This window comes from Globicephala melas, chromosome X (genome assembly GCF_963455315.2).
Source record: "Globicephala melas chromosome X, mGloMel1.2, whole genome shotgun sequence".
NCBI lineage: Eukaryota > Metazoa > Chordata > Mammalia > Artiodactyla > Delphinidae > Globicephala > Globicephala melas.
The window spans coordinates 75,915,705-75,931,222 of NC_083335.1; the positions used below are offsets into that span (position 1 = coordinate 75,915,705).

Here is a 15,518-nt window from a genome sequence, read left to right on the forward strand (position 1 = left end):
CTTTATGGATATTTTCCTCAGGCAAGAAAGACAAAAGCAAAAAACAAACAAATGGGACTACATCAAACTAAAAACTTCTGTACAGTAAAGGAAACCATCAGCAAAATGAAAGGACAACCTACCAAATGGGAAAAGTTATTTGCAAATCATATATCTGATATGGGGTTAATATCCAAAATATATAAAGAACTCATACAACTCAACAACAAAATAAACAATATGATTAAAAAATGGGCAGAGGATCTGAAGAGACATTTTTCCAAAGAAGACATACAGATGGCCAACAGGCACATGAAAAGATGTTCAACATCACTAATTATTAGGGAAATGCAAATCAAAACCACAACATATCACCTCATGCCCATCAGAATGGCTAGTATCAAAAAGGCAAGAAACAACAGGTGTTGGAAAGGATGTGGAGAAAAGGGAGTCCTTGTGAACTGCTAATTGGAATGTAACTTGATGCAGCCACTATGGAAAGAAGTATGGAGATGCCTCAAAAAGTTAAGAACAGAAATATCATACTATCCAGCTAATCCACTTCTGGGTATTCATCTGAAGAATGCAAAAATAATAATTTGAAAAGACACATACAACCCCTATATTTGTTGCAGTTTTATTTACAATGGCACACAACCACTATATTTGTTGCAGCTTTATTTACAATAGCCTAGGTATGTATGGAAACAACCCAAGTGCTCACTGATGGATGAATTGATAAAGAAGATGTCACATATGTGTACACACAACACACACACACACACAAAATACACAATGGAATACTACTCAGCCATAAAAAAGCCAAAATCTTGCCATTAGTGACAACATGGATGGATAATAAGGGTTTTACGTTAAGTGAAATAAGTCAGATGGAGAAAGACAAATACTGTATGATTTCACTTATATGTGGAATAAAAAGAAAAATGAACAAACAAAACGAAACAAGACAAACACATAGATACAGAGAACAGGGTAGTGGGAGAGGGGAGGCACGGATACAGGCCCGTTGCAATAGGCTTCAATATAGCTCATCACAGCACTGGTCAGAACCCTAAATTGTTGATGAAACGGGTCAGGGGAAAAGGGCAGGGGCTGTCTCCTGAAAGAAGTAGGTAGAGGGGCTGGTCTGGGAAGTCAAGCTCTGCCTGCTGAGAGAGAGAGGAGCAGATGACCCCAACAAGAGGGTCAGGCTCAAGAAGAAACAACTAAGGCTAATCTGGCATCACCTACTAACAAATTAAACACACACATTCCCTTCAATCCACATATTCCCTTCCTTCGAATGTATTCCATAGACCTTTAAGGAATAAAGTGATTTAACTGACTGCTTCCTGGAACTTCCATGGGAAAAGGGATGTCCAGGGGGTCTCACCTGGGTGAAGATGACACCAAGGGAGATGAGAAAAGTTGTGCCTTGAACGCCCCAATTCACCATTTCTTACTCTTTTTTTTTTAACATCTTTATTGGAGTATAATTGCTTTACAATGGTGTGTTAGTTTCTGCTTTATAACAGTGAATCAGTTATACATATACACATGTTCCCATATCTCTTCCCTCCTGGGTCTCCCTCCCTCCCACCCTCCCTATTCCACCCCTCTAGGCGGTCACAAACTACCTAGCTGATCTCCCTGTGCTATGTGGCTGCTTCCCACTAGCTATCCACTTTACGCTTGGTAGTGTATATATGTCCATGCCACCCTGTCACCTCGTCACAGCCTACCCCTCCTCCTCGCCATATCCTCAAGTCCATGCTCTAGTAGATCTGTGTCTTTATTCCCGTCTTACCCCTAGGTTCTTCATGATCTTTTTTTTTTTTTTCTCCTCAGCTTCCATATATATGTGTTAGCATATGGTGTTTGTTTTTCTCTTTCTGGCTTACTTCGCTCTGTATGACAGACTCTAGGTCCATCCACCTCACCTTAATTTTTAACTGTAACTTTCAATTCCATTTCTTTATACATTTTAGAACTGTCTTTAAATGCATTAAAGGGACATATCATCCAAGCTTTTTAAGCAAATTATTTTTTGTTTATCTGAAATTCAAATTTAAAAATACTTTGGGATGGGTATAAACAAAAACACAATATACCAAAACTTATGGGATACAGAGAAAGAACTGCTAAGAAGGAAATTTATGGCTGTAAATGCATTCACTAAAAAAGAAGAAAGATCTCAAGTAAATCACTTTATACCTTATGAAATGAAAAAAGAAGAGCAAATTAAAACCAAAGTCAGCATAAGGAAAGAAATAATAAGGATTAGAACAGAGACAAAAGAAATAAAGATTATAAAAAAATAGAGAAAATCAACAAAACTAAAATTGGTTCTTTGAAACGATCAATAAATTCAACAAAACTTTAAGCTAAACTGATTAAAAACAATGAGAGTGCTCACTTTAGCAGCACATATAATATAATTGGAATGATACAGGGATTAGCATGGCACGTGTGAAAGACTAACATGCAAATTTGTGAATTATTCCATATTTTTGCTATGAGTGCAGAGCTTTAATATTCTCACCATAACAACAGCAACAGCAAAATGGTAATTGTATGAGGTAGAGGATGTGCTAACTTATCTTATTGTGGTAAGCATTTCACAATATTTACAAGTATCGATCACCACATTGTACACCTTAAACTTACACCATGTTATATGTCAATTATATCTCAATAAAGTGGGAAAAATGCCCCCCAAATCCCTAAATGTCATAGAAATGTATAATTTAATATGTATTATCCAGTTTACGTACAGGATGCTTTGGATATTAAAGTATTTCGGCCTCAAAAAATAAAAGAAAAAAGAGAAAAGTCTCAAATTACTAAAATCATAAATTAAATTAGGGATGTTACTACTGAACTTACAGAAATAAAGAAAAATATGAGAGAATATCCTGAACAATTGCATGCCAACAAATTAGACAGATGAAATGGACGAATTTCTAGAAACATAAAAACTACCAAAAATGACTCAAGAAGGAATAAAACATTTGAACAGGTCTATAACAAGTAAAGACACTGATTCAGTAATCAAAAACTTCCCAACAAAGAAAAATCCAGGACCAGATGGCTTCACTGGTGAATTCTACTAAACATTTAAAGAATTAACAACAATCCTTCTCAAAGTATTCCAAATATTGAAGAGAATGGAACACTCCCAGCTCATTCTATGTGGTCACCATTACCCTGATACCAAAGCCAGACCAGGACATCACAAAAAATGTAGATTAATATGCTTTATGAATATAGATGCAAAAATCCTCAACAATATAGTAGCCAACTGAATGCAGCAGCATATTAAGAGGATTATACACCATGGCCAAGTGGGATTTACCCTAGGAAAGCACGGGTGGTTCAACATCTGAAAATCAATCAAATTTATACACCATATTAATAAAATTAAGGAGAGGGAGCTCCCTGGTGGCCTAGTGGTTAAGATTCTGGGCTTTCACTACTGTGGCCTGGATTCAATCCCTGGTCAGGGAACTGAGATCCTGTAAGCTGTGCGGCATGGCCAAACAAAAAAGAAACAAAAAAGTAAATAAAATTAAGGAGAAAATAACACATAGTCATCTCATCTGCATCTCAACATGATTCAGGAAAACATCTGATATAATCTAACATCCTTTCATCACAAAAGCACTCAACAAACTAGGAACAGAAGGAATGTCCTAAACGTGATAAAGGTCATTTGTAAAACAAAACAAAACAAAAATATAACATACTCAAAGGAGAAAGACCAAAAGGTTTCCCCCTAAGATCAGGAACAGTACAAGGATGTCTGCTTTCACTACTTCTATTCAACACTGTAAGTTCTAAACAGGGCATTAGGCAAGAACATAAAAGGCATCCAAATTGGAAAGGAATAAGTAAAACAATCTCTATTCAGAAATGACATGATCTTACATATATAAAATCCTAATGAATATACAAAATAAACCGCTAGACTTAATAAATGCATTCAGTTCTGTCTTGTACTCATTGAGTTGTGGTCAGTGAACACGGCACCCTATACTTTACACTTTTTGGGGAAAGTAGAGCAAACAATACCAGCACATTCTCTTTCTCTGTTTTTCCTTCTCTTTGTTAGGGAAAAGGATGGGAAAGAAGAGGAATATACAAGGAAAGACTCAAAGGAATGAAACAACCTACATCTTTACTGGTTGTATTACTACAAATCAACTATTGTTTCTTGTTTATTTCCCTCAGCAAGTAACAACAACCAAAGGGAGTGTGGTCTTGTTTTCAGAGGCAGCAAGGAATGGGTGATCTGGGGAGAGAGTGTCCTACTCCATAGCCAGGCTTATGGAGATGATGTCAGCTATAAAAGGAGAGGCAAAGCAGCTGAGGCCCTGGGCTTGCTGTAAGAAAGGATGGGACAGCTTAGGAACTTACTGAATGTTGTAGGGCACAGTACTAGGATTGAGTACCCCATACACAGTGAAGACTATATAGAGAGGGTTCCTGAAGTCTGGTTTCCTCTGAACCAAGAAAGGCCACACGGAATGGGTTTTCTCATAGATTCTGTCAGAAATAAAAAGCAAGCCAAAAAATTAAAAGCAGCAAGCAAGTAAAATCAACAGTCCTGTTGAACTTGATAATCATCCAAATTTTATTAACAATTAACCTAATTCAAGACAGAGGGATAGGATATGATAGAAGGAAAGTGAAAATAAGTGGTAATGAACACTGATAGAGTAACAAATTATCTGGGCTTCAACTTACCCATTTTTAAATGAATTAGAGGTTAGAAAGAGTTCCACATTGAAGAGCAACAGATGCTGAGTATAGTCTCTGCCATGGAGTAGCTATGTAATCTGAGGAATGTCTCTAGCTCTTTCTGGGACTATTTCCTCATTTGTAAAATATGACCTTTAAGGTCTCTTCCAAATCTCAGATTCTATGAACTAATGACCTTCCCAGTTATAAAAAATCTAGAATTGCTTTAAAAAATCTGGTAAGTTAATAGAAAGACCAGAGGGTGAATTTCTGGCTTTTCTATATTTTATTTTATTTCAAGCTAGCTTCTCCTCCTCTCAGAAGGTGTAAGACAGTGAAAGACAATTAGCAATTTATATTAGCAAATATATGTGAGTTATCTAGGTGAGCAGCACAGACTGTGATATTTATATTGCAAGACTGATTCTTCTTATACCTTAGTTAAGTCCTTCAGGAGCCACTTAGTTAACACTGCAAAAAACATGGGATCCATTGTCCCAATGAGAGCTGCTGTGTAACCATGCATGGATAGTTCATTTACTCACACAGTGTCAAAGAAAGTTCAAGGAGGACAACAAAGAGAAGCGGTATGGGTTGTAGGACCTAAACATTGTAGTCTTGTAACTTTTAGAATCCTCAGACCATTTCAATGAGGTCAAAGGACTTGTATATCCATCTTTCTCATTTGTTTTTGGTTGAAAAAAAATCTTGCAGAGGTAAGGTAACTAGTATTTGTTGAGTATGTACTATGTGTGAAACACTGTTCCAGACTCTACCTATAATACTTCATTAAATTTTCATAATAAAACCCTGTGAAATATTTTATCCCCAAAATAATAATGAGAAAATGAGACAAAAAATAATTTGAAAAAAGTTACATAGCTAGTAGGTGACAGAGCCAAAATCTGAACCCCAGTCTCTCTGATTCTAGAGTCCATGCCTTTTCTTTTATGGATGAATGATATTTCTGTTTATTTTATGCAATCACTATTTTAACATGTTAAAATTTTCAACTTTTTTACTTTTACATGGAGATTCAGATTTGTGTGGGGAATGGGTCTAGGATATATTAGCCTCACTTTAAGAGGGTGGAAAAAAGAATATGGAAAAGATCTTAGATTTTAATGCTAGAAAAGCAGGTCAGAGACAGAATGAATGTGTCTGAAAGCGTCTGCGAAGAGGGTAAGAAAGGTCTAGTTGCAAAATGAAATAGAAATGTGCGTAGAAGCTACCAAGTAAGCACAAATGTTAAAGCAGCAAGATCCATCTCTGTGTTGACAAGAAAACAGAATTAGAGATGTCATCCAATTCATCCAGGATACATCATAGAGGGGTCTGAGAACTTGAGCTAACTGCCACTCAACCAACAGCTATGAAACAAGAGTGGGCTGTGCGACAGCTACTTCCCTCTCTATTTCATTTTCTCTGACTCTAAAACAAGGAGAATACTATTCACAGAAACTCTATCTTGTCAACTTCAAAAATTATTTACGTTTTATATATTGTGAGGATGTTAGAGTTTTAAGTCTGGTGCAAATCTAACTGCCTATAGGAGCTGGGAAGATAACATTAGAAGTGCGCTGAGAATAAACTATAGAGAGTGGTGAGAACTGTGACAAACGAGAGTGTGTGCTTCATTCAAGTGGAGCAGCTGTTATTCAGCTTTAGCTGATTACTGCCATTAGAAAATGCAGGTCCAGTACTGCCAGAGCTCCTGATTTTGCAGAATATCTAGGCACAACAGCTTTTTGATTTGGGAAAAAATCCTAAAATAACTGGATTTTTATGTGAAATATCGTGATATTTAAATGTTGACAACTTATTCACAGTTTAAAGAATACTCCACAGACTAAACAAAATATACCTGTTAAGCTAGATTTGGCCTATGAACTGCCATTTAGTGATCTCTGACACAAATGATAAAGGACTGTAGCTATTGACTACTCATACCTGCACAGTAGTTCATTCCTTACAAAGTCCTTGCACATCCATTGTTTTACTGGTTCCTCAGGATTGCTCTGAAAAGTAGGTATTATCCCTATTTCACAGATAAAGAATCTGAGGTTTTGAGGAATCTCCATGCAAACACTGAGTGATTTATGCTTCAAAAGTTATTTTTATAGTTGTCATCTCCTCCCCTTTCGTGAACTGCTGTCCCAAATTCAAGGTGATGGGTAACTTTCTTTTACACTGATCCCCTCTCCCTATTCAGTGTTTTTTCACAAGCTGAATTCACCTCAGATCTTCTCGATCCTTCTGGCAGTTTCCAAGGAAGTTCCGAAACTGGCAGGAGAAAACATGGTCATGAATTTCCAGCAAGAAATTTTCATTAAACTCAAAGGCACAAGGAAATTGTTCCATTAACTGCCAGATACAGTCTAGGAACTGTGTGAAGATAGGGGATACTTCTTTAGCGTCCCCATCCAGGTGGCCACACCTGAGAGATGCAAATAAAGGTAAAGAAAGACAATGATTAACATCAGGGATTACACTGTTTGGAATAGGCTATAGCAAGTTCACCTTTTGTCTCTGTTGGCATTGGTAAGGAAATGCTTAATGCCAAAATGTCACCCAGAATCTCAAAGTTCATTAATCCCAATGGACCTCTTAGCCACCAGCATCCTTCACTATTATCAAGATTGTAAGCCCTTGGTAATCTATTCTATTTCCTTTTACATCCTCTACAATAGAACTTTCTGCAATGATCAAAATGTTCCATATTTGTGCTGTCCAATATGGTAGTCACTAACTATTAAGCCCTTGAAATGCAGCTAGTGTGACTAAGGAACTGAATTTTCAATTGTATTTAATTTTAATTAATTTAAACAGCTACCTTTAGCTTCATGTGAGCAAGGACCATATCTATCTTGTTTACTGGACAGTGCCTGGTATGAAAAGGGTATTTAATAAGTTTATTAAATGAATGAAAAAACCTCATCCCAGAATTGTTTAATGTTTCCTCTCTCATGATGTCCTCTTTCCCAACTCTACCATCCATTAGAAACACTATTCCACTAGAAATAAACATGGCATCCTTAGCTTTTACATTGAATGTTCTACCTTTTGATTTAATTGAAATCCATCTCACCAAGGACACTACTTCTTCTTGGGGCCCAATCAAATGGAGAATGCTCATCATTCCACTCTCCATGTATAATAATCCTAAAGCACAGCAGAAGTGGGATCGGCTTTCTCCTTTCTACTACTCCTTTCACTCTCTTAAAAACACTTCCACTATGGGTCATGCTGTTGTTCACTTTCCTCAATGTTGTGTTCCACAATCTTTGGGTCACTTCTCCACATTTTCTGAAGAATCTGACTCCAGTCATAAGTACTTATCTTTGGAGTCGATGCAGATGACATACACTTGGCTTAGCAGGTTCCTTAACTAACTCGAATCTAATTATCTTCACCGATCTTTACCTCTACTTCACATCAGCCTCTCGTATCCATGGCTGTTTCTTGATGTTAGCTAAAGGTCCTTCCTCCACTTTGAAACCTTAATCTCAATATCCTACTCTGATCACCGTATATTATATTTCCAAAGGCTGCTCATCTTATCTCCTCCAGCACAATCTCTGGACCTATCACCTTTCCAGATTCCTACTAGCTTCCCTTTCTTCCTTACCCAGACTATATTCTGCCCCGTCAACTATTCTGTCCCCATTTTCTTCAATTTTCTGGTCATTTTTTTGTCATTATTCTCCTTCAATATCCAACCATTGATGAGCCGAAGAAGCTATGTTCTCTACTCCCAAATCTTGACTGATAAATGCTGCTTGAGAAAATTATAAAACCATGCAAATTGATACCATAAGTCTCCATACTCAGCTGGAACTTAATTGCTCCCAAATAACCTTTATGTATATCCTTAACACAGTTTTCCCATTAAACCTTACAGCTCTTGCAAATTTTAACCTATCTTCTTAAACCCTAACCCATTTCACATTGATGTATACAGTGTTAATGAAAAAGATCAAGGCTATCAAGTAAAAATATCTAACTTCTGCCTTGGACACTCAAAAACTTAGTTCCTTCTCCTCCTGTCCTTCCATGGAGTTTCCATGTAGAGAAAAGGGAACCATCCTACACTGCTGGTGGGTATGTAAATTGGTGCAGCCACTGTGGAAAACATTATGGAGATTTCTCAAAAACTAAAAATAGAATCAGCCTCATCTTCTTAATGTTCTAAAATGCCATCAGTTCTAGAAAGCTTTCTTTGCCCAGAATAGGTAAGGTTCCCTTGTATATGTTTACCTTTGACTTAGCACTTATCATACTATACTATCATCATTGATTTTATTTTCTATAAAAGAAGGGACAGAGACCATATCTGATCTAATACAGTCTCCTTAAAACCTGGCATATTGCCTGGTCCAATGTTTGTTGACAAAGGAAGAATGAATGGATGGATCCAAATAGCTAGAGAGCGACAATCAAATGAAATTAAATGGATATACACCAATGCAGGAGAATAAGACCTGAATAATAACCTCCTTGAGGGTAAAACTCACATTGCATATGCCTTTGGCACCAGCTCAGTGTCTGATATAGTATACAGCATATTGTTAGGTGTTCAGTAAACATTTGTTATTGTTCTCATAACACACATAAAGTCTCAGTGAGGCTGTTTGGCTTATAGCAGCATTAGGTCACTAAATAAATGTAAGTCCTTGCATCCACCTCTTACCAAAGAACAGAAATGCGCACATGCCTTTTCTTCTTATACAAGGTTAAAAGGTACATTGTGGGCTTCCCTGGTGGCGCAGTGGTTGAGAGTCCGCCTGCTGATGCAGGGGACATGGGTTTGTGCCCTGGTCCGGGAAGATCCCACATGCCGCAGAGTGGCTAGGCCTGTGAGCCATGGCCACTGAGCCTGCACATCTGGACCCTGTGTTCCGCAACGGGAGAGGCCACAACAGTGAGAGGCCCGCGTATTACAAAAAAAAAAAAAAGGTACATTGCCTTAGATATTATTCCCTCTGCCTGAATGCCCACTGTTCTCTCTAGCAAACACCTATTCATTCCCTAAAATTCACTTTTAAATACTGCTTATTCCTGGAAGGCTATCCTGTCTTCTTCAGAAACAGTTAAGTACTTTTTCCTCTGTGGCCCATGATGTTTGTTCTTCCCTGAAATATTTAACAATTTGATATAATCATTTGCTCACTTTGAAGGCAGATATGATATTCTAGTCACCCTTGTAGCCCTAGTCCCTTAGCATAGTGTCTGGAATATGTGTTTCTTGATGAAAAGAGATTTATGCCATGTTCAACCTACTCTTCCTTCTTTCACAAGAACATATTGGGGTTTTTGATAAATCTCACTCTAATAAATTCTCCTTAGCCTCTACCTTTAAAGTAATATTTTTACCTTTGGGAGAACTTGTGGCCCATGGATATCCATTCCTTCTCTATCAGGATCTTCATTTTTATACAAAAAGAAAATTTTGCATTAGAAAAATCATAAAATTAATTAACCATACCTATAAAATATCAAAACACTTTGCTGAAGTAGACTTTGTACAAATTTGCATTGAACTGATCATAAAGTAAATTTCCCAAATGATAAATAAGTTACTTGGATTTCATTTAAAAGCCTATACAGGCTGCCTTCAAATTTCAAAGCTCTCAGGAGAAATTATTCTGGATTTGTATCCATTGTCACATTTCTTTTGGCTTTTACATAATGTGTGACAAGCCATTTGAGCCATCACTAAGTGCAATCTTGATAAACATATTACATTCAACCTATGAAAAAACAGGGATCCAAAGGCAGTACTTGAGTTTATACCAAGAACAAATCTTGATATAAACACATTTTCAAGCATTAAAAAAAATAAAGCATTTCCAAAAGAAAAATGAGGATAAACCCCTACTGTGAGTTCTGTTTCATAGAAAGACAAACTAAGAAACCTTGGATTCAGCACCAGAAAAAAATCATGAGTCTGACATCCAGACAGCTGATGCTGAAGATGATGAGCCCATCAGTCTGCTTATTTAACAGTCATCCATTAAATTTTGCAAACTTTTGGAGTCTTTCCTACCCCTTACATCAGCCTATTACATCCAACTTATCTTCTGATGGATAAGAAACTATGTTGAGTGTGAAATGTAAAGTATATAGACTGTAAATGCCTGGTTTAGTAGAAAGAAGTAAAATTGAAAAACAGAGCTGTTTTCGTAGACCTCTTTCTTGTAGAAAACAAGTTGGCTTAGAGTTATTTTTGATATATTCACAATCTCCCACTTGTGCAAAGTAAAATCCAATCACTTGTTCTCTTACCATGAGTCCCTTGAATGTCCTACAAAATAGATCTAGGAAGATGCTGGCCACAGAGCAGACCTGTGCTGTGTGGTCCCACCCATCAAAACAATGGACTAAGACATTGGTCTTTTCTACCTTCACTGCCTGTGAAGACAAGAGGCAAAAAGTAGCATAGACAATTTTTCATAGCATGCCGGGTTAATAAATAGGGTTACCACCCCTACAGCAGAGAACTTGGTCTTACTGGGCTACATGAATTTCTTCTCAAAATATTAACACCCTGTATGGGAATGACAAAGAAAATAAAGGGGAGCCGTGAAGGAGAGCGCAGCCACAGGGGTGCGGAGGGCAAAGTGGTGAGATTCCCGCACAGAGGATCAGGGCCGACTGGCACTCACCAGTCCGAGAGGCTAGTCTGCTCACCCACCGGGGTGGGCGGGGCTGGGAGTTGAGCTCCGGTTTCAGTCAGAGCTCCTGGAGAGGTCTGGGGTTGGTGGCCTTGAACACAGCCTGCAGGGGGTTAGTGCGCCACAGCAAGCTGGGAGGGAGTCCGGGAAAAAGTCTGGACCTGCCAAAGAGGCAAGAGACTTTTTCTTCACTCTTTGTTTCCTGGTGCACGAGGAGAGGGGATTAAGACGATTGCTTAAAGGACCTCCAGAGATGGGCACGAGCCGCGGCTAAAAGCGAGGACAACAGAGACGGGCATGAGACGCTAAGGCAGCTGCTGCTGCCACCAAGAAGCCTGTGTGCAAGCACAGGTCACTATCCACACCACCCTTCCGGGGACCCTGTGCAGCCCACCACTGTCAGGGTCTCCGGATCCAGGGACAACTACACCGGGAGAATGCACGGCGTGCCACAAGCTGGTGAAACGTCATGCCAGCCTCTGCCACCGCAGGCCCGCCCCACACTCTGTGCCCCTCCCTCCTCCCGGCCTGAGTGAGCCAGAGCCCCTGAATCAGCGGCTCCTTTAACCTCGTCCTGTCTGAGCGAAGAACAGACGCCTTCCGGCGACCTACACGCGGGGCCAAATCCAAAGCTGAGCCCCTGGGAGCTGTGAGAATAAAGAAGAGAAAGGGAAATCTCTCCCAGCAGCCTCAGAAGCAGTGGATTAAAGCTCCACAGTCAACTTGATGTACCCTGCATCACTGGAACATATGAATAGACAATGAATCATCCCAAATTAAGGAGGTAGACTTTGAGAGCAAGATTTATGATTTTTTCCCCCTTATCCTCTTTTTGTAAGTGTGTATGTGTATGCTTCTGTGTGAGATGTTGTCTGTATAGCTTTGCTTCCACCATTTGTGCTAGGGTTCTATCCATCCGTTGTTTTTTTTTTTAATTTCATTTTCTTTTCTTTTTATTTCTCTTAATAATTATATTTTTTATTTTAATAACTTTATTATATTTTATCTTTATTTATTTTACTTTATCTTCTTTCTTTCATTTTTCCTTCCTTCCTTCCTTACTCCCTCCCTTCTTTCTTTCTTTCTTTTCTTTCTTTCTTTCTTTCTTTCTACTTCTACTAATTCTTTCTTTCTACATTTTCTCCCTTTTATTCTGAGCTGTGTGGATGAAAGGCTCTTGGTGCTGCAGCCAGGAGTCAGTGCTGTGCCTCTGAGGTGGGAGAGCCAACTTCAGGACCCTGGTCCACAAGAGACATCCCAGCTCCACATAATATCAAATGGCAAAAACACCAGCACCCAGCTTCACTCAACAACCAGCAAGCTACAGTGCTGGACATCCTATGCCAAACAACTAGGAAGACAGGAACACAAACCCACCCATTAGCAGAGAGGCTGCCGAAAATCATAATAAGTCCACAGTCACCCCAAAACACACCACCAGATGTCGACCGGCCCACCAGAAAGACAAGATCCAAACTCATCCACCAGAGCATAGGCACTAGTCCCTTCCACCAGGAAGCCTAAACAACCCACTGAACCAAACTTAGCCACTGGGGACAGACATCAACAACAACGGACACTACAAACATGCAGCCTGCAAAAAGGAGACCCCAAACACAGTAAGATAAGCAAAATGAGAAGACAGAAAAACACACAGCAGATAAAGGAGCAAGATAAAAATGCACCAGACCTAACAAATGAAGAGGAAATAGGCAGTCTACCTGAAAGAGAATTCAGAATAATGATAGTAAGGTTGATCCGAAATCTTGGAGATAGAATGGACAATAGATTGGACAAAATGCAAGAATCAGTTAACAAGGACCTAGAAGAACTAAAGATGAAACAAGCAACGATGAACAACACAATAAATGAAATTAAAAGTACTCTAGATGGGATCAATAGCAGAATAACTGAGGCAGAAGAACGGATAAGTGACCTGGAAGATAAAATAGTGGAAATAACTACTGCAGAGCAGAATAAAGAAAAAAGAATGAAAAGAACTGAGGACAGTCTCAGAGACCTCTGGGACAACATTAAACGCACCAACATTCGAATTATAGGGGTTCCAGAAGAAGAAGAGAAAAAGAAAGGGACTGAGAAGATATTTGAAGAGATTATAGTTGAAAACTTCCCTAATATGGGAAAGGAAATAGTTAATCAAGTCCAGGAAGCACAGAGAGTCCCATACAAGATAAATACAAGGAGAAATACGCCAAGACACATATTAATCAAACTGTCAAAAATTAAATACAAAGAAAGCATATTAAAAGCAGCAAGGGAAAAACAACAAATAACACATAAGGGAATCCCCATAAGGTTAACAGCTGATCTCTCAGCAGAAACCCTACAAGCCAGAAGGGAGTGGCAGGACATACTGAAAGTGATGAAGGAGAAAAACATGCAGCCAAGACTACTCTACCCAGCAAGGATCTCATTCAGATTTGATGGAGAAATTAAAGCCTTTACAGACAAGCAAAAGCTGAGAGAGTTCAGCACCACCAAACCAGCTTTACAACAAATGCTAAAGGATCTTCTCTAGGCAAGAAACACAAGAGAAGGAAAAGACCTATAATAACGAACCCAAAACAATTTAGAAAATGGGAATAGGAACAAACATATCGATAATTACCTTAAATGTAAATGGACTAAATGCTCCCACCAAAAGACACAGATTAGCTGAATGGATACAAAAACAAAACCCTTATATATGCTGTCTACAAGAGACCCACTTCAGACCTAGAGACACATACAGACTGAAAGTAAGGGGATGGAAAAAGATATTCCATGCAAATGGAAGCCAAAAGAAAGCTGGAGTAGCAATTCTCATATCAGACAAAATAGACTTTAAAATAAGGACTATTAAAAGAGACAAAGAAGGACACTACATAATGATCAAGGGATCGATCCAAGAAGAAGATATAACAATTGTAAATATTTATGCACCCAACATAGGAGCACCTCAATACATAAGGCAAATACTAACAGCCATAAAAGGGGAAATCGACAGTAACACATTCATAGTAGGGGACTTAAACACCCCACTTTCACCCATGGACAGATCATCCAAAATGAAAATAAATAAGGAAACACAAGCTTTAAATGATACATTAAACAAGATGGACTTAATTGATATTTATAGGACACTCCATCCAAAAACAACAGAATACACATTTTTCTCAAGTGCTCATGGAACATTCTCCAGGATAGATCATATCTTAGGTCACAAATCAAGCCTTGGTAAATTTAAGAAAATTGAAATTGTATCAAGTATCTTTTCTGACCACAACGCCATGAGACTAGATATCAATTACAGGAAAAGATCTGTAAAAAATACAAACACATGGAGGCTAAACAATACACTACTTAATAATGAAGAGATCACTGAAGAAATCAAAGAGGAAATCAAAAAATACCTAGAAACAAATGACAATGGAGACACAACGACCCAAAACCTGTGGGATGCAGCAAAAGCAGTTCTAAGGGGGAAGTTTATAGCAATACAAGCCCACCTTAAGAAGCAGGAAACATCTCGAATAAACAACCTAACCTTGCACCTCAAGCAATTAGAGAAAGAAGAACAAAAAAACCCCAAAGCTAGCAGAAGGAAAGAAATCATAAAAATCAGATCAGAAATAAATGAAAAAGAAATGAAGGAAACAATAGCAAAGATCAATAAAACTAAAAGCTGGTTCTTTGAGAAGATAAACAAAATAGATAAACCACTAGCCAGACTCATCAAGAAAAAAAGGGAGAAGACTCAAATCAATAGAATTAGAAATGAAAAAGGAGAGGTAACAACTGACACTGCAGAGATAAAAGAGATCATGAGAGATTACTACAAGCAACTCTATGCCAATAAAATGGACAATCTGGAAGAAATGGACAAATTCTTAGAAATGCACAACCTGCCAAGACTGAATCAGGAAGAAATAGAAAATATGAACAGACCAATCACAAGCACTGAAATTGAAACTGTGATTAAAAATCTTCCAACAAAGAAAAGCCCAGGACCAGATGGCTTCACAGGCGAATTCTATCAAACATTTAGAGAAGAGCTAACACCTATCCTTCTCAAACTCTTCCAAAATATAGCAGAGGGAGGACCACTCCCTAACTCCTTCTACG

The 15,518-nt window shown here is 38.3% G+C and overlaps 1 protein-coding gene and 1 non-coding gene across 2 annotated transcripts in view; one reads left to right on the forward strand and one right to left on the reverse strand.

Annotated features, from left to right (window-relative positions):
* The window catches only part of MTMR8 (myotubularin related protein 8), a 275,747-nt gene that overhangs the window by 107,225 nt on the left and 153,004 nt on the right, over nt 1-15,518 (reverse strand). Inside the window, exons 9-12 of the mRNA XM_060292870.1 lie at nt 11,005-11,130; nt 10,093-10,142; nt 6,956-7,156; nt 4,396-4,524 (exon numbers count right to left, since the gene is read on the reverse strand). Of these exons, the coding sequence (XP_060148853.1) occupies nt 4,396-4,524; nt 6,956-7,156; nt 10,093-10,142; nt 11,005-11,130 (506 nt within the window). The remainder of the gene's footprint in view (nt 1-4,395; nt 4,525-6,955; nt 7,157-10,092; nt 10,143-11,004; nt 11,131-15,518) is intronic.
* LOC115849886 (U6 spliceosomal RNA) lies at nt 2,388-2,491 on the forward strand. Its single transcript, XR_004038171.1, has one exon. It is a non-coding gene; the product is annotated as a U6 spliceosomal RNA (small nuclear RNA).